Source organism: Orycteropus afer, unplaced genomic scaffold (assembly GCF_000298275.1).
Source record: "Orycteropus afer afer isolate SDZICR_OR568_19922 unplaced genomic scaffold, OryAfe1.0 scaffold00061, whole genome shotgun sequence".
Taxonomy (NCBI): Eukaryota; Metazoa; Chordata; class Mammalia; order Tubulidentata; family Orycteropodidae; genus Orycteropus; species Orycteropus afer.
In genome coordinates, this window is record NW_006921648.1 from 2,537,076 (window position 1) to 2,554,645 (window position 17,570).

Consider the following 17,570-nt stretch of genomic DNA (forward strand, 5'->3'; position numbering starts at 1 on the left):
CATATGGTTGTCTGATTCAAAATGGCCAAAACCAGTCCATTTCAGCTCACTAATGCCGAGGATATCAATCTTTATGCGTTCCATTTCCTTTTTGACAACATCCAATTTTCCTATATTCATACTTCGTACATTCCATGTTCCGATGATTAATGGATGTCTGCGGCTGTTTCTCTTCAATTTGAGTGGTTTTTGTCTAACCCTAACCAAACTGCAAGCCCACTGCCTTCCAACCGATTCTCTTAGCAACCCTCCAGGACAGGGCAGAGCTGCCCCAGGGCCTCCAAGGCTGCATTCTTTAAGGGAGCGGACTGCCCAGGCTTCCTCCCGCAGTGTGGCTGGTGGAGTGTTTTAACCACTGTGCCACCAGGGCGCCTTTGTTTTCTCTGATGGAACGTAAGCTCCTCGCGGGCAGGGACGTGGTCCGCTCACCACTTTCCTCTGAGAACGTGCCCTGCAGCGTGGAGGAAGGAAGCCGAGGGCCCCGGGAGCAGACGCCAAGAGCCACGCTGCAGTGAACAAGCAAAGCAAGTCCAGCCCGAGGCCTCCTCACACTGCCCTCGGGGTCCGACTGACACAAACCTCCCATCTACCTGCGGGCTTCCTCGCCCAACACGTCCTCCCATCTCCACGAAGGCAGTCCTGCCTGGGAGGCCCCTTTCTTCTCCATGTGGGTGGAGTTGCCTGAGGCCTCCTCCCCAAGGCCGGGCCCACCCAGCACACAGCCTTGCTCAGAGGTCCCAGAGCCGACGCCTGCTTGCCTCTGCCTGTGGGAGCCCACTGGGAGTGTTGGCACTGGCTGTCGTGGATGGGAAGGAGCTCTGGTGGCACACTGCCTAAGGCATCTGACTGCCAACCAGAAGGCTGGTGGTTCAAACCCATCAGACACTTCACAGAAAGATGAGGAGAATGACTCTGGTAAAGAAACGCAGCGGGGGTCACTCTGAGTTGAAATCAACTTGATGGCAGTGGAACCTTTTGGGGGTTTTGTGGTAGACTGCACAGTGAGTGCTAAAAGCAAAGCCCAGCACCCGTAAGTCCACATCCCGCAGCCTAACATGAACAATTCCTTCCTCCACTGAGAGGTGGTGCCTGCACTGGAGCCACAGACAGCCTCGTCCTCGCTGTCCTGGTGGCTTTGGCCCTCCCCAGGCTGAGCAGAAGGAGGGCTCACCTCAGAGGGTGTTGATGGAGGGTCTTACCTCAGGGGTGGGTCTCGCTCGCAGCCTCACTGGGCCCAAGTGGAAAGTGGACGGCGGGTCTTACCTCAGGGGCCTCACTCGCGGCTGTACTCTCCTCCTTCTTCCGCTCTTCTTCTTCCTGTTCCAGCTCCTTTATGCTCTCTTCCAAGACGTTGGGCCAGAAGTCACCCTCAAAGTAGGGCAGCTCCTTGGCACTCGTGAGCCTGTCCTCTGTGGCTTGCTTGAAAATGTCCTGGGGAAGGGACAAAGCACGTCAATGGGACGGCAGGGCTGGCGGAACACTCCAGAACCCCAGCACGGGCTGCCTGTCAAGGCTGCAACAGTCTGTGTCTGTCAGGGTTCCTGCGTCTCTGGGAAATCGCCAGGATTGGGTAGTAGCACCATGGGCGTACTCCAATGGTACATAAACTACAGAGACCAGTTGTCTCACTCAGTGAAACAGGATGACGTTTTCAGGCTACTGAGGAGAAATTTGGATATAGTGCAGGGCAGCCTATGTCCACGTTTTCAGTGCTCTTTAACCTCCTGTGATTACAGCTCTACAAGACCCCGAAAGCGCCTGAGAGCTAGGGGAAGACCCACCAGTGCCCCGGGCTGTGGCCAGCCGCCCGCGCGGCCCGCTACCTTGTAGTCGTGGATGATCCGCTCAGCAAACGCCTTGTCCAGCATTTTTTTGTACCACTCTTGCAGCCGCTTTGGCTTTGGGATTTTCTGATCAGGGGGGTGGCAATGGAAGATGTAGTCATCTCCTTCACTCGGGGGACAGGCCCAGATGTGGCCTGTCACATACCTGCAGGACACATACACAGTGTAAGAGGACCTGTTCAGCCACACTGGGGCCTGCCCTCCAGGAGTGAGACCTAGGTAACAGGTGACAGGGACCAAAGCGAGGACAGAAAAACAATAAAATGTAAAACAGTATATGGTAAGAGACTTAGCAAGGTCTCCAATGATGTGCTGGGGGCGGGGCAAGGGGGACAGGACGGCTGGGTACTGACAGAGGCCACACAGGCAGGTATCTCATTAGCAAGGCCGGGATGACGGAGTCTCAGACCCCCGAGGTTTATCTATGTACTCTCTCTGGTGCACCGAAGAGCCAGTTGAGTATTTCTGTCTAAGGGCTTAAAGTCAAAATAAATCTCATTCATTCTGTTCCAGAACCGTTTCTCCAGTAATTCTAACTTCCTCAAATGGTGAACGGAATGGATCAGATCTCAAGTGGAAAAACGAAGCGCTAGAGAAAGAAATCAGACACGAAGCGAGCACGTGGGGCAGGGTGCCATTACACGACCGGTCACAGAAAAACAAACACATTTATAGAGAAGGAAAAGAGACAAGCCAAGGGCAGGGGCAGAAACGGGGCTGGTGCCAATGGGCATGAGGGACCCCACTGGGGAAGAAAAAAGTGCTGAAACCGTTCATGGCGAAGGAGAAGACCACCGAACTGTACACCTGATACAGGTGAATTTTATTGCTTGTAAAATCTACCTCAAAAAAGGAAGTAGCAGGAGGAGAAGTCACAGAAAGGAGAAGGCAGGGAGAGGCCACCGACTAGTGTGGCCCAGGGAGCAGCCTGAGGGGGGCTCTGGAAACTTCTGAGTTGATCTCAGAAGGAATGTTCACATAAATACATGTTAAACTGGAAACACAGTATTTCACCAAATACACATCCAGTGAGGGTAACAAAACCTGCAGGAGTCCGCATGCCCCAGCGTGAACTCACCCCAGTTTCTTCACGTATTCCAGGTACCCGATGAGGATCTCGTGGTACACAGCTGTGCGGAGGCAGCGGGGCCGAAAGAAGTGGATGCTATCCAGGTAGGATATATACACCCGCCTGGGAGGACGGAGGAGAGAGGCTACTGTTTAAAACCAAGGAAACCAAACCCACAGACAACCCCCTCCCAGTGCTGTGGAGTCGATTCCGACCCACAGCGCCCCTAGAGGACAGCATGGAACTGCCCACAGGGTCTCCAAGGCTGTCAATCTTTCTCCCACACAGTGGCTGATGGGTTTTGAACTGCCAACCTTTTGGTTAGCAGGAGAGTACTTTAACCACCATTCCGCCAGGGCTCACTAACCAAACATGAGCACCCAAAAAGCTCCAGAGATGGGTTCTGCTCTGATGGCGTTCACATGGGCACCAGACAGTAAGTGCTGTGCCCCCATCGGCAGCTGCGGCTGCGCATCGCTGGAGGGGACCTGACCTCCGTGGCAGAGTGGCTGGAGGGCAGGCTGGACACGGCAGGATGAGAGCAAATGTAGAGCCACTTTCAGGCCCCCACCCCTCAGATACTCAACAGAACAGATCAGTCGGCAGACACACGTTTCATAGCTCGGGGAGAGAAGGCCTGGCTCACCAAGCCATGCGCCCCGTGCACCTGTCCTAGGTAAGACAGCACAACAGCATGGCCAGGACCTGCAGCTTACACAGACCTTTCCCTGCTTTGGTGACCTAAGTGTGGCTCAGCGCCTTTGACTACAGCACTGTGGGACAGCTTCCCAACACACTCCTGGCACGGTCCATCATCACCCAGCATGCCGAAACACACCCCTTCGCCCCCCAGGAGACGGAAGCTACCTTGTGTTTGGAGGGGGACAGTCAGAGCCGTATTCCTGCACGTGCATTCCAAAAAAGCACACATCCACACCATCGATTTCCTCAAAAGCAAAGAGCGCTTTAGTTCGGTATGGGAAAGATTCGGACATCTCCCCAGAGTCCACAAACCTGAAACAACACGACAGCATGACGTTTGCACATATCACTGCCCAAAGGTGCTGCCAAAAGGAGACCCGAGACTCTAAACCTGGGCAGCACAGCCGCCAAAGGCTGGGCGAGGGTTTCCCTGCTGGCAGGTGCAGCCTCAGGGCCGTGGCCCTCTGTGACTTTGTTTCATTTGCTGGGAGTGTTACCGTCTTAAAGAATTTGGAATACATTGGAAGAATTGCTTGGGAGACTGAGGGAATGGCTGGCTACGTGCAGGCCACGGACAAGCCTTTAAATCACAGACATGCAAAAGCTTGACCACGAGGGGGCTCACCCCACCAAGTGCACGCACCGCGACTTCATGCCCGGCTTGACCTCCACAGTCTTGTCGGAGCTCGCCACCACTCGGACAAAAACCTCGCCGGCTTCTGGGTGATTCTGTCGCCGCAGGAACTTGTTCACACGGTCTTCCAAGTGGTTTCCCAATCGTGTCGTCTGTAGCCCTAGGAAATCAAGACGGACCAGGTGAGCGGACCAGGCATGGCTGCTGAGAAGAGACCCGTGTTCTTGCAGCACGCTCTGACGTTTGAAGGGATTTAGCTCCAAACACAGGAGGGCGCCAGCCTACCCTAGGATGACGTGCTGCGTGGGCACGGGACCTGCTCTCCGCGAGGGCTGCGGTCTCCCTCCTGCCCAGCTTTCAGTAGAGTCCCTACGGAGTCTAATACACGGTGCAGAGAATATTCTAGAACAGGCTAGGTGAGCAGACCACCCAAGGGCTGTTTGCTGTTTTGAGTGCTGTGAATTTTCATGTTTTAAAAACAACACACACACAAAAATTCGTCTGGAGGCAGGGCAGACATTGGCTCAGTGGTCACTTCTGGCCCCAAGTCCTCGTCCCCTCTGGATTGAGTGTCAAGGAGAACGGGGGCTCTGCTCCCTGGCTGGCTCGGCCCCCGCGCTGGGTGAAGGAGCGAGTGCCAGAGAGGGGACAGGACGTCTGTGGCAGCACGACGAGGCTGGCAGCGTGCGTCTCTGATGAGGCCTCTGAAAGACAACTGATGCTGGACGATGCCCGCGAGTCGAGAACTTTCCACAGCAGAGCTCTGTGGGATTCCAGAGTGTTCCTGACGTCAGGTCCCGGCCCCCTCTGTTAGCTCCACTGCTCCCTGGTTTTCTCTAAGATGGGGGTTCATCTCTTTAACCACTCACTTCCACTTCCTCATCGCTTCCCACCGTGCTCTGTGGACACACGGTGCCTTTGTGCAGGTGTGAAAATGTGCCGACATGTGGAACAGCTAGTCCTCCGACACACATTTTAAACTGCCCCCCCACACACACCAGCACAAGCCAGGGACCACTTATCCCCTTGGATGTGACCAAATCCTTCAGCCTTTTCCTTTGTCATCTCTGGGTCATGTCTTTAATAGAAGGGCTTTTCACAACCCCATATAAACACTCTCCTATCTTCTGGAGTGCTGTGTAGTCCTGTAGGTGGTGTAAGGTAGGGCTATACTTTGTTAACAGATGTTGTCTGTTGTCCCCATATGACTCAATGACCAGTCACTTGGACTTAGAGTGATTTAAACTCTAAGTCAGTGCAGACACCGAAGGTCTAAGGGGACGGTCTGGCATCGATGAGGCAGCCCTTTACTTCCTGACCTACAGACATGTGCTACCACATGTTCACACCAAAAATGAAGGGCGACACCCGGCCCCACAGCCCCGTCCTACAAGTGAACATTTGCCACCTGTAAGTTTACCCCCCAAGGGTCCAAAGGTCTTTCTTTCCGTCTCTGGACCCCACAGTAGGGTAGGGGTGGGGAAGGGCTGGCCATTGGGACTCTCTGACCACTCACCACACACCCGCCCCTCCTGACCCCTGCAGCCACGACTGTGGCCCCTGCTCTCTCGGCAGCTCTGGGTTCCTAGCGCTTACCTCCAGGATCCTCGCGCACGGCCCCTGGTCATCCTCGCGCACGGCCCCTGGTCTCTCGGCAGCTCTGGGTTGGTCACTGAGCCTCAGGCCCGAGAAGAGCTGCTTTCACCACCTGACTCAGGATGGACCCTCCAGAGGCGGGGCTCCTGAATGAGGTGACTGGGACCCTCACGGAACACTGGCCAAGCCCGGGGAGGAGGTGGTCCTGGCATCGAGTGGGCAGCAGCCAGGGATGCTGCTAAAATCCTACAGTGCACAGGACAGTCGCTCCCCAGCCCTGGCAAAGAACTACCTGGCCCCAAACATCAACAGGGCTCCAGAGAGACATGTTACAATGGTCAGTGAGTCCATCAACCCCAATTAATCCTAAGAGCAACAGAGCTGGTGCCTGAATGAGAACTTCCCGTCCTCCGTGGCTGCTGCCCTCATTGCTCTTCCCCTCCGTCCCACCTCCCTCCCACCGGCAGCCCTGGTCCCGCCCAGGGACTCCAGAGCACACGCCAGTGACTTGGAGCCCATGCTCGGCTCCCGTCCCGCGGGAGACAACCCTGGTGTGCAGAGCACTGGACCACTGGACTTCTATGCATTGCTGCTGCTGGCGTCACGAGAGCCATCTGCTGGTTATACAGCAAAGCACAGCCTGGAGTGCCAAGCTGCAGAGCCACTCAGCAGGCGAGAACTGGCTTTGTTCCCAATGAAATAATCATGATGCTGTGAAGTAATATGTCGTTACAAAAAAATGATGCCCCAAACTACTGCCCGGAGATGATCTTTAAACCTTAAACCAGAATTATCCCCTGGAGTTGTCTTAAAACCAAACAAGAGCGTCACTTAGTTAGCAGTGTCTGCCTTGAGCTGGGCTCTTCTAAAGAACTACGTACAGGTATCCTCCACTTTACCAAGTTCGCCGTACGCCAGTCCGCTTTCACATAGGCTGACCTTAGTCTCTGCTCTCGCTAACCAAAAGAAAGCCAGAGGATTTCTGCGTGTACTAGAAAGCCGTGAAGTGGAACTAAGGTCTGTGTCGGTTCCGCAGCGAGCTGTTACAGAGCCCGTGCGCATCCCGAGCAGGAGAGTGGTGTCACCAAGAGCCTTCACTGGTCTATGCTCGGCGTCTCGGCATCAAGCCGCCCTAACTCTGAGCTAGGTCTGGGAATGCCCTGTGTCGGTGCTATTTTACATTTCACGTGCTACTTGGTGTGGCTCAGTAGGTTACGTTGTGGGTTTGGAGACACCCAGAAACCAACAGTACTTGCTTCTTCACTTCATGCCATGTCGGCACACAAAAGCTTTCAGAACAACGTTCCACTTTCGGACACCAGTGGAAACCTGTACATGGGATCAAACCGACAACTGGAAAGGTTCAAGAGGAAGTTCAGGGGCCGTGAGTTGATGTTAATGGACGAGGAATAACTCAGAAAAGGAGGGCAGAAGGGCTGCACCACCGGAGAATGGGATCAGGGTCACCGAGCTGTCCATGTGGGAACGGCTGGCTAGGTGTGCATTCTGCCGTGTTCTCAACAACAACAAAGGACAATCACTAAAAAGAAAGGAAAGCCTCCCTACGGAGTGACTTCCAGCAGCAGACGGCTCCTGCTAGGCGCACACCAACACCAGCCCGCTCAGCGAGGCAGCGACAGCGACCTGCTGAAGGCCAGGTTCACAGTGGTCAAGGTGGGACGGGGTGCATCCCAACAGGCCTGCTGCATCCCTGGCCCCACCGCAGGACCCAGCACCCGATGCCCCTTGACTCAGAGCGGGGCTCGCCAGGGCGCATCCGTGTGGGGGTGGGGGTGCTCATCTCAGCTAGAAGATCTGTTGGCCAGTTTGCTCTCAGAATTGGCAAAGTCTGCTGTCCAACTAAACTTTCACCCAAAACACTCATCATAAACTGACCTTTACACGAAGACTGCCAAGTGAGTCCCTTGAAGGTAACACAGAAAACGACACGGTCCAGGTAACAAAACTCACAGACGCACACCCTCTGACAAGCCCACAAGCACGTGTGGGGAAGACACAGACGGGGACAGCACAGGCACGTCTCCAAAACGGACAGGCCAGGAAAACCGAAACTTCCTGTGAACTTAATGTCTCCAAAACGGACAGGCCAGGAAAACCGAAACTTCCTGTGAACTTACTCTTAGCACTGAATTTGTTTTCTTTTCGAGTTCTACCAGTTTTCTTCAAGCAGTTGTCGCATACAAAGCTGAAAGAAAAAAAAAAACACCACTGGGTGAGATTAGCTGGTATGTCGCCAAGCCAAGGAAATGCGGCATTCCAGGGCTTTGCTGTCGGCCCGAGCCACGTCATTATGGCAGGGGAAGAGGCAGACCGCGTTGGTTCTCTTGTTCCTGGAGCCACCCAACACTGGGACTTAAAATTAGACCAGCTCCGCTGAGCTGAGTGCCAAGCTCCCACTGACAACAGTGAAGGAGACGCAGGAAGGAGCAGGGGCCTCCCTGCAGTTTCTGAACAACAGCTTTCGCTTCCCCAAGATCACGGGAAATCGCCTACCCAGACGGCCAGATGATGTCATAGTGCAGCACACAGATCTGATGCATCTTCCGGCCACACTCCTTGCAGTCCACAAATCTGGGAGACAAAGGACACAAATGGTCACCCTGCGGCCGCGCACACGGAGCCACACAGCTGGTCACTTCCAGGACTCGTCAACCGTCTGCCTCTTGCTCTCTGGTCATGTCAGTGTGTGTGATGTAATGCACCTGGGGCCGACTCGGCACCACTGACCCACTTCGGAGCAGGGGACAGAACATGGACGACCTTTCCCCATCTTTGTAGAAATACCCTCCTCCCTTTGCAACCAGAAATGGAACGTTTCTAATAATTGTTGGGACGGAGGCCAGAGTTTCCGACATGAATACATATTTTCAAGACCGATGCCTGCATTGACTTAAAGAAACAACAGCCCTTCAGTATTAGAGATTCTTGCCCTTCAGTCTAACAGCTCCCAGGACTCCCCGATGCGATGGCTGGGGGGAAGAGCCCTGCAGGGCAGCCACACTGCACAGGGGCCCGGGCACCAGTCTGCTCTGCTCCGAGCCGGCGATGAAGTGTGTGAAGTGCCACCCACTGCCCCCAGCCAGGCTTGGCTTGCTTGCCAATGAGAGCTCTGGGTAGGGAGAGGGTGGAAAGAGCTTGGCTCCCAACTCTGCAGTGGCCCCATGGTGGCCACACCTCACTGTCAACCCTAGACACAGCCTCACCTGGGAGCCTTAAACCCAAGAGCAAACCAACTCTCTCCGCTCACCCCTCAATTCTATTGCACTGTGTGGGAGGCTCAAGGGACTGGAGAGTCCCCACTGCTCCTCATTGACCTGGGTCAGGCTCCCCTGGCAAGGCCAGAGGCTGGGCTGGGTGAGATCCAGGGCTCCAGCACCTGCCCAGACCCTTGCCCCTAGTCTCTGCTCGGTCGAGCCAGCCTTCAACCTCGAACTACCCAACCACTCGGCTTTTCCGCTCCTGTTCGGCACACTCCACCCCGGAGACTGCGCTGTGATGCCCCTGTCCACTGGGACTCCTGGCAGGCACCCTGCTGGAGGGGTGTCCTCTTCCGCAGCTCTGTTGCTGAGACCCCTCAGAGTCTGTGTCCCTGCACACACTTGCCACGCTCATCCTCTCCCTCCTGTTAGGGAGGAGAGATGTTAGGAAAATGTGCATGCAGCCTGGACCCAGCCACTGAGGACGGAATTCCAGCCTCCCTGGCCCCTTCACAGCAGGCCCATCCTTGACCTCTGGTCTACCCAGCCTCACTCCTCACACGCCTGTCTTAAGTGAGGTTCACCAACAGTGCCAGGGCCTCCTGGCACTTGACCTTCTGCACTCTCAGAGAGGCTCAGACCCCCTGCACTCGCGTCCACCGGCGGCGTCCTCACGCACGTCCCCCCAGTATCTGGCCTGTGCAGACTCCCCCCGGCCCCTGCACGCTTCTCCTCCGGCCCTTTGGCCCTGCAGGCATTGCCCGACCGGAGCGCCGGCCCCCCTGCCTCCGCCCACTTTCTCCACACCAGGCTCTCAGCAGGGCCTTCCTTGTCCGGGAACTGGGGGTCAAGGGCATCCTCAGCCAAACGTCCCTGGGTGCTGCGTCCACGTCCATGTGGGGGCTTCAGGCTCAGTGTGTTAAAGCAAAGTCAAGTGTCAAGTCCCCAACCTAAAGGGACACTCGGGACTCAGCGCGGCCACGTGCTGGGGTGCCCCTGCCTGCCCCACGGCCTGGCCGCCTCAGTCCCCCATGGCATGGTCCCTACAGCTCTTGCCCTTGTTCAGCCCTTGGTTTCCACCTCAGCTTCTGCCGTCTCTCCAATCTGGCGTCCCTACTAGAGACTGGACGCCTTACCTGTTCTGCTCAGCTCACCTACCAGACCCAGGCTCATCCTGACACACCGGAAAACGATGACACCCTTGGAACTGCCTCACCTCACAGCGGATCGAATTCGTGTGTCAGAGGGCGGCGTGAGCAGCCTCCTCCCCACTCCTCGACCACCCTCCACCGTGGCCCTACTGCCCACACCCCAACCCTTGCATCCACCCCAGGCTACTCGTGGTTTCATCGACCATCCTGCGTTCTTTCCCTCGGTCAGGTCTAGAGTCATCTGTCCTCACTCAGGTTCAGTGTCACCTTCTCCAGGAAGCTCCACACCCCTCGGGCCGCCCACTATCTGTGCTGCGACTCATCTGTGTCTGGACTGTGAGCAAGAAAGAGCCCCTTACTCACGCCCACGTCCCCACTGCTGGGCTCCCAGCATCTGGATGTCATGCTTGGCCACATTTAAAGGTGAAGCTAAAGTGCTGTGATGTCGAGAACCACAGGGGGACGCCTGTGGGAGGGGATCTGGGGAGTCGGGGAAAACTGCACTGGGTCTGAAAGACACAGCGAGCACCCCAGCGGACAGCCTCCTCGTGCTCAGGCCACACTGCCATCGGGTGGCATCACCATCCCCGCCACCTGCCACAAGTCCAGCTGGGTCCTGTCACGAGGCTGGGTGGCCCGAGGCTGGGGGAGCGGAGCCTGGTTCGCAGCTCTGGACATCACCCCGTCCCAGAGCTCCCCAGAACACAGTGCTACTGGTGCTGGCACTCAGCAAACAGCCTCTGACCCACCCTCCCCACAGTGACAGAAGACAGCCAGATGGCCACGCTCTGCCATGGGGACCTGCGGGAAGGCCACCACCCCACAGGGACTCTGCCACCTCCTGAAGTAACCCTTCAAAGCCAACCTGCAAACACAGAGCTCTCCTTTAGCTCTGCAGGATCGGTCACTGCATTCAACAGTGGCCTTGGGAACCTGATGACACGAAAGCCAACAGCAAGAACATAGCCTGGACTCCCCACTGTCCGTGTGCAGAAAGATCATATCTGGGGCTCCCCACTACCCTTGTTTAGAAAGCGGTTCCTGGGGGACTGTCCTTCTGAAACGGCCCTCACATGATGCCAGCACTAACTCAGCCAGATGGTCCCTAAAGCTCACGCGCAACGGCATCTTACAGTGGCAACCGAGTTCTCCTCGAGTCTCCTCAACCACACCACCTGCCTGCTTGAACTATCGTCAAGTGAAGGGACTGAGGATGTCAGAGACGTCGGTCCTGTGTGGGCACCAAGGGTTCCTATGAAACGTGGCTGCGCATAGGAAGCTGCCAAAGTCTCCCAAGACCCAAGGACACAGTCTCACCTGCCTGATGTCAGAGGAGACCTGAGAGGATCAGAAAGTCGGGCAGAAACAGTTGCATACTCACGGTTCGGGGTCTAAGGTGTCATTTTTCTTCTTTTCAAACTGATCCTTTGAAATTGTCCTTGTTTTTTTTTTTTAAAGAAAAAGAAAAGAAAAACGTTAATTAACTAAAATTCGTCTGCTGCATCCCAACTACAAGATCTCAGATTTCATAACTAACTTTATTTATTTATTTTCGTAATTCGTTCTTAGATGTTAAGTGAACGGTCAGCTGAAACATCACGTAGGTGGGTAACCTGAGTATCAAATTTAGTTCCACAGAGAGAACAACCATTTCTGTCTGTGTCTTCCACTGGGATGTTTCCTCCCAGCTACCACCAGCTTTTATGTAACAAAAACGTCATTATGATCCACCAACTCATGACGGCAACTGGAGTTGGGACTCAGGCCTGCTGATCTTTGGTCTCGTCACATGGGGGACGGCTGCTGCATCTGACCACCATCTTCCCTGCACACAGCCAGGTCAGCGTCCATGTGGGGAAGTCCCACCTACTCTCCAGGGCCTGTGGTTTGGGTTTCTACTGTCTTCTTGTTATGGCCGGTGCACACGTGAACTGCTCAAGTCACAGAACTACCTGTGGCTCCCTTGCGACTCTGGGTGAGGACAGTGCCCTGTGCAGCCGGCCTCACAGCGGGCCAGAACCACTGGAGAAGAGGGCTAGTGTGGAGAGAGGGGAGGAGCTCCGGGCCCACGTGGGGCTGGCAGCTAGGAGCTGGTCCCAGGCATACGAATGAGTTCACCATGCAGTGTGAGGACCTGCTGTTTCTTGCCACGTGCTGGCCGTTCTACCACTCTCTCAGAGGACGAGGTAGGGGGAGAAAAAGACCCCTCTGAAGGACAGAGAAAATTAAACTTGTGCCTGTCTGACTGGGAGCTGGTGGGCAGTCGTCATCCACCAGCAGGAAGGGGACAAGTACTGAGCTCTGCAAACACTGGGCTCTGGTCGTGAAATCTACGTCCTCCTGGCTCGGCAGCTGTGAGGTAAACTACAGTAAGAGCCCAAGTGTGGACATGAGCCTCGCTTCCCAAATGATGCATTCTGGGAAGAGGATCACCTGGCTTCTCAGGTACACCGGCAAATTTACGGCTTCCCCAGACAGACGCTGACAACCACTAGGGAAGACAGGGTCTTTTAAAAGAGATAGGTCAAGATCAGGACATCACTGTTGTGGACAGAGGGAGGACACGGGCATGGCAGCAGTGTTAAACCAAGTCACTGGCGTTTTTAAGGATAAACGTGTGTGTAGTCACACGTGTCCGTAGCTGATCTGAAAACTGCACCACACAGAAGCCAGAAGGGAGTGGGGCTGGCCGTTCGGTCACGGTCAAGGAAGAACGTCAGTCAGAGGCCCTGCCCCCCCCCACACCGAGTTCAGGCTGGTACTTACGTCTGGGGCTGTGACGGGTCGTCACCCAGGGTAACATTCTCCCCCTGGATCTCTGTGAAACACTTCTCACAGAAATGATACCTGTCAGCAAGAAGGCCATACTTGGGTGAACTGGTCCATCATAACACACAGCCACCCACGCCACGAAGCCACCAACCAGAGCAGGGCAGATCACCACGACGAAGGGGGGGCGTTGTTGGTCGATTGATGGGCCAGTGAGCACAATGAGGAACAGAGGGCAGGTGGGGAAGGGCAGGGTTAGAGAACAGGGGAGGGGACAGACAGCACAGACAGAGAGGTAAGACACACACACCAAGACAACACAGAGCAGAAAGCCAAGGCAAAGCATTGATTAGCACTCGGTCTCATTGCAACGCCACAGGCCATCCCCCGACCACCATGGGCCAGTGGCTCCAGGACACTAGTCTTTCTAAGGGGCTCACAGGGCTGCAATTGCAGGGAGCGTCCGTTTAGTAATGTGACTTCTCTTATCACCCCGAGAAAACCAAATACACCTCCAGGGTTTGAGATGGCAAAATTTACTCTGAACAAAACAGTCCAAGAAAAGGCCTAAAAAAGGCAACTGAATAATGAAATAGCTTTAATTTTTCAAAATGGAAATTCTATGCTTGACGGCCATCCACAAAGTTTGTTTCTGGCATTAAGCCAGACCTTCAAATGCCCAGAAATGCTGGATACCCAGAACTGGTTTCAATTTCCTCCTGTTCTTGTTGGCATATTAATCATTCAGTCAATTGGGCTATAATACAAAATGAAACCCAATCTGTCCTCTAGCCACACTCTGAACAGAAAGCAATTGGGGTCCGAGACTTTCCAGCCATTTATCCGTGAGTACAGACGGAGGAAGGAGGCTGTGCTGCTGTTCAGGCCACACTACGGCAAACGCATCACCAGCTGAAGACACTCAGCGTCCACGTCTAAGGTCTGCTTTAGGCTTCTAGTGCTGGGACTGCTCGCCCCACAGTGAGGGCCTCGGGAAGGGACTGCTCTGACCTGGTGTCAGCAAGCCGAGCAACTGTAGAAAGTGAATTTTTTTAAGCACAATCTGCATTTGAGAAATTACTCATTTCCCCGATTTTTGCTAAGGGTATAGGGAGCCCAGGCTCAAGCTGTCAAGTAAGAATGATTAAAATACAAACTGTTAAATGTTTGGAAAGGACATGAATGGAACAACAACAAAAAAAAAACAACTCAACAAAAACGCAGGCGGATGTTGCACCAACGAGACGGGCACATGGGAATACCAGAGCCGAACAGGCCGCACGGAGGGGGGGGGAGGGTGCGCAAGCAGAGCACGGGGGCAACAGCAGCACAACACAACGCGGTTTTAGCGTCAAAGCTACAGCTACGGGGTGCCAACAACGGTTAGTGTTAACGACACTGTCACGAGACTCGGAGGGCCACGCTGAACCAACAAGTGCAGGGTGGAGGCAACCAGTGGCACGCACACGTGGGGGTGCCGTGCGGCTGGGCTCCGGTGACACGGGCCGCCCCAGTTCTACTGCTGACCTTCACACGTGCAGCACACGTGGTTGGCCACGTGTCGCTGCCCAGACACGCCGATTCAGAGCTCACACCTGTGCAGCATGTACGACGTCTCTAGGGCTTGTGGCCTGCACACTTTGTCAGGGAGGGATGTGACTGCCTCTCAGCGGTAACGACTAGACTAGTTTATCTAGGACCAATTCAAGTAATGAATCCTGCCAAGGTTAAAACGCTTACCAGGAAAAACCAGATGACCAGTGCTGCTTAAGAAAGTAATTTTTTTTTTTTTTAAATGAGCAGCAGCAGTATTCTAGCTACTTGCTGCTTTGTAAATATTCTTATGGAGACTTGAAACCGCAAATTGGAGAGAATTTCTGTATGTATCAGGACACTGTCACCCTGGCCACAAAGAGTACAAGTTCAGAGACTACAAACCTGGGCAGTGGCGAACAGAGTGAGGAGGAAAGATACCCCTTCAACGGCAAGCACGTCCCTCTGCAAAGTAAAGCCAGGAACCAGGTGTTCCAATTCTTTACACGACCAAATGCTGTCACTATAGGCGGTTACAAAATGGGTGCTGAACACACTTTGAAATGAAAGGGCCATGGTCGTTATCTGGGAGTCTAAAAAGTTTTAAAATCCTGGACTAATTCTTTCTTTTCTTCAGACAGGACCACCAAGCCCAGCAGCACCCAGGAAACGGGACTCATCAACTGCTCCCCTTCCGAGGGAGGAGGCTGACAGAGAAGGAGCACGAAGGCTGAGGGCAGACCCTGGAGCACACACTGAACCCGGGTCTCCACTGGCAGCCAATCTCCCAGTCCCGAAAAACCCCGGATCAGAAACCGGGGGAGGCAGTCCCAAAGCAATGCCGGAAACGCTGGAGAACCCAGCCTACTTCTGTCCAGGAAGTGGGGGGCTCTCCCAGCCTCCCTCCATCACTCCTGAGAGAGAGAAGACGGGTGGTGGGGGTAGCAGTCAGCCAGCCAATCAAAGTGGTAGAAACAACCTGGCAACCAATGGGGGGCAAAGACTGATGCCAGATGGCCCTGGGCTGGTCACCTGGTCCACACGTTACTCATCCTGGAGACCCACACAGGGTCAGAGCGTCTCTGACCCTGACCCCGAGATGCCCCTCTACCCTGTTTCAAGGAAGCAGTCTGATGGCTACGGAGGAAGTTCAGGGACGGGGATGCAGGCGCCCGGCAGTTAGCACAGTGGCCTGGCGGCAGAGACCGTCGTCAAGGGCCACTCAACGTTTGGAGTAAGTTCTCAAGTGCAGATTGCTTAACGCAGCGTGTCGGCGTGAATAACGGGAAAATCTGCAGACAGCTGACCCAACATGAATTACTTCCAACTTTCCAAGCACAGAGACAAGTGAAAATGGGACCACGCACCAAGTGGTGTCTCACTGGTTGGAGCGGCCTTGTGCTTTCCACTGTTCTCAGCGCCCAAAAGCTGAGGAGCAGATGTACCAAAGCGCTCTTCCGTGAGGGCACTGCCGTGGTTGTGCGTTGTGGGAGGTGAAAATGGAAAATGGAGCCGCCATGAGGCGTGCTGCCCATGTGTGCTGACTCCCAGGACCCCAGCAAGCCCTGGAGGTGCAGTGAGAAGCACTATGCCTCTGTTTTAAAACCAGACCTACGGGACCTGTTCCCATTCTTAATACTTTTGACTTAATACTAATGACTTGTGTTCAGTAAAAAGGAAGTTCTACGGGAAAATAAAGCTAGATATTCCAGAACTTTTAAAATGACCCTGGTGTTTGCACTCCACCGATGTTCAGCCTGCGAGCCTGCAATAGTGTCCCTGTCACTGTCCTGCTTCATTTCAACAGGTCTCAACTTCAACACGGCCAAGCCTGCAAGCAGCTCCCTGTGACCCAGGAACAGTGATGCCAACACCAAAAAGGCCCCACACAGTCTAGAATTGTCACCAGCTTGTGGGTGGCACTTAAACAAGTCCAGATGCCACCCACACGCTCTTCCTCCCAGGCCAACACCATGCTGGGTCACCTGGTTGGTAGCGTGTTGTTAAGTTGTAACCTGCCCTCTGAACATTTTCTAACAACTCTATTTTGTTGGCACGCGATGGTTTTCAAAGTGGGTGCCTCTGCACCATTTCACTGCACGTGGACAACATGAGGTTGGCAGGGAGCAGACTCTGTGCCCATGCCAGGGCACGATGGCTCCACCTGGCACACTAAGAGGCATGCTCAAGGTCCATTCCTCCATTTAACCCTGTGAAACCAGTAAATGGAGGAACTGGGGCCAGAACGTGCAGAAGGGCCCCTTGTCACAAGGGGAGAAACCCCACTATAAAGGGGCTGTGGTGTCGTTTCAAACTGTCCTGTAAACACTTCTACTGGAAGGAAGGGAAATGAAGGCAGAAATTAAACTCCAAATGTTTAAGTGCGTTCAACAGAACAGCTGTGCTGGTTAAGGCTCCAATATGGACGCCTTTCTGGGAGTGTCCAACTTCACCTCCCCCAGCATCTCCTGGCACTGGGAATGGGTGGGGAGGCGAGGCCAAGTTACCTTTGTGCAGGCAGTTTTGTGTCTAGAGTTTCTTTCTTTCTTTCTTTTTTTTTAAGAGAAAGGTTTTTGATGGGAGTTACTCATTATCTTAAACATGGCTAGATTTTTTTTTAATTAATTAAAAAAAAATATTTAAAGAAAAAGTAATTTCAAAATTCCAGATTATTAAGGTCTGTGCACTTATCTTTGGACCAAGTAACAACATACCCTCTTCTATCTATCCTCTTTGAAACGTCTGGGCGGATGGTCTTACTTTAACCAAAAAAGATCAAAATAACCACAAAACCAACCCTCAGCACTAATGTTTAACCCCCAGTACTAACATTTAAACCTGAACCTAAGGAAGAAAACCCGCTATGCGGCCCCATCTTGGCCACAGAGTCTAAACGTCAATTTGTAAGATGGAGGCCATGCTGCTGAGTGACTGAGAGCTGCGTGGTAACCCAACCTCACGCACGCGGCGTCCCCACCCCAACCTCACGCACGCGGCGTCCCCACCCCAACCTCACGCACGCGGCGTCCCCACCCCAACCTCACGCACGCGGCG

The 17,570-nt window shown here is 54.2% G+C and overlaps 1 protein-coding gene across 1 annotated transcript in view; it reads right to left on the reverse strand.

The window, feature by feature from the left end:
- LOC103195935 (CREB binding protein) overlaps window positions 1-17,570 on the reverse strand; it is a 105,261-nt gene that overhangs the window by 8,825 nt on the left and 78,866 nt on the right. The window contains exons 20-28 of the mRNA XM_007939577.2: window positions 12,981-13,061; window positions 11,596-11,652; window positions 8,360-8,437; window positions 7,984-8,051; window positions 4,259-4,409; window positions 3,781-3,927; window positions 2,923-3,036; window positions 1,824-1,989; window positions 1,264-1,431 (exon numbers count right to left, since the gene is read on the reverse strand). Coding sequence (XP_007937768.2) covers window positions 1,264-1,431; window positions 1,824-1,989; window positions 2,923-3,036; window positions 3,781-3,927; window positions 4,259-4,409; window positions 7,984-8,051; window positions 8,360-8,437; window positions 11,596-11,652; window positions 12,981-13,061 — 1,030 coding nt within the window. The remainder of the gene's footprint in view (window positions 1-1,263; window positions 1,432-1,823; window positions 1,990-2,922; window positions 3,037-3,780; window positions 3,928-4,258; window positions 4,410-7,983; window positions 8,052-8,359; window positions 8,438-11,595; window positions 11,653-12,980; window positions 13,062-17,570) is intronic.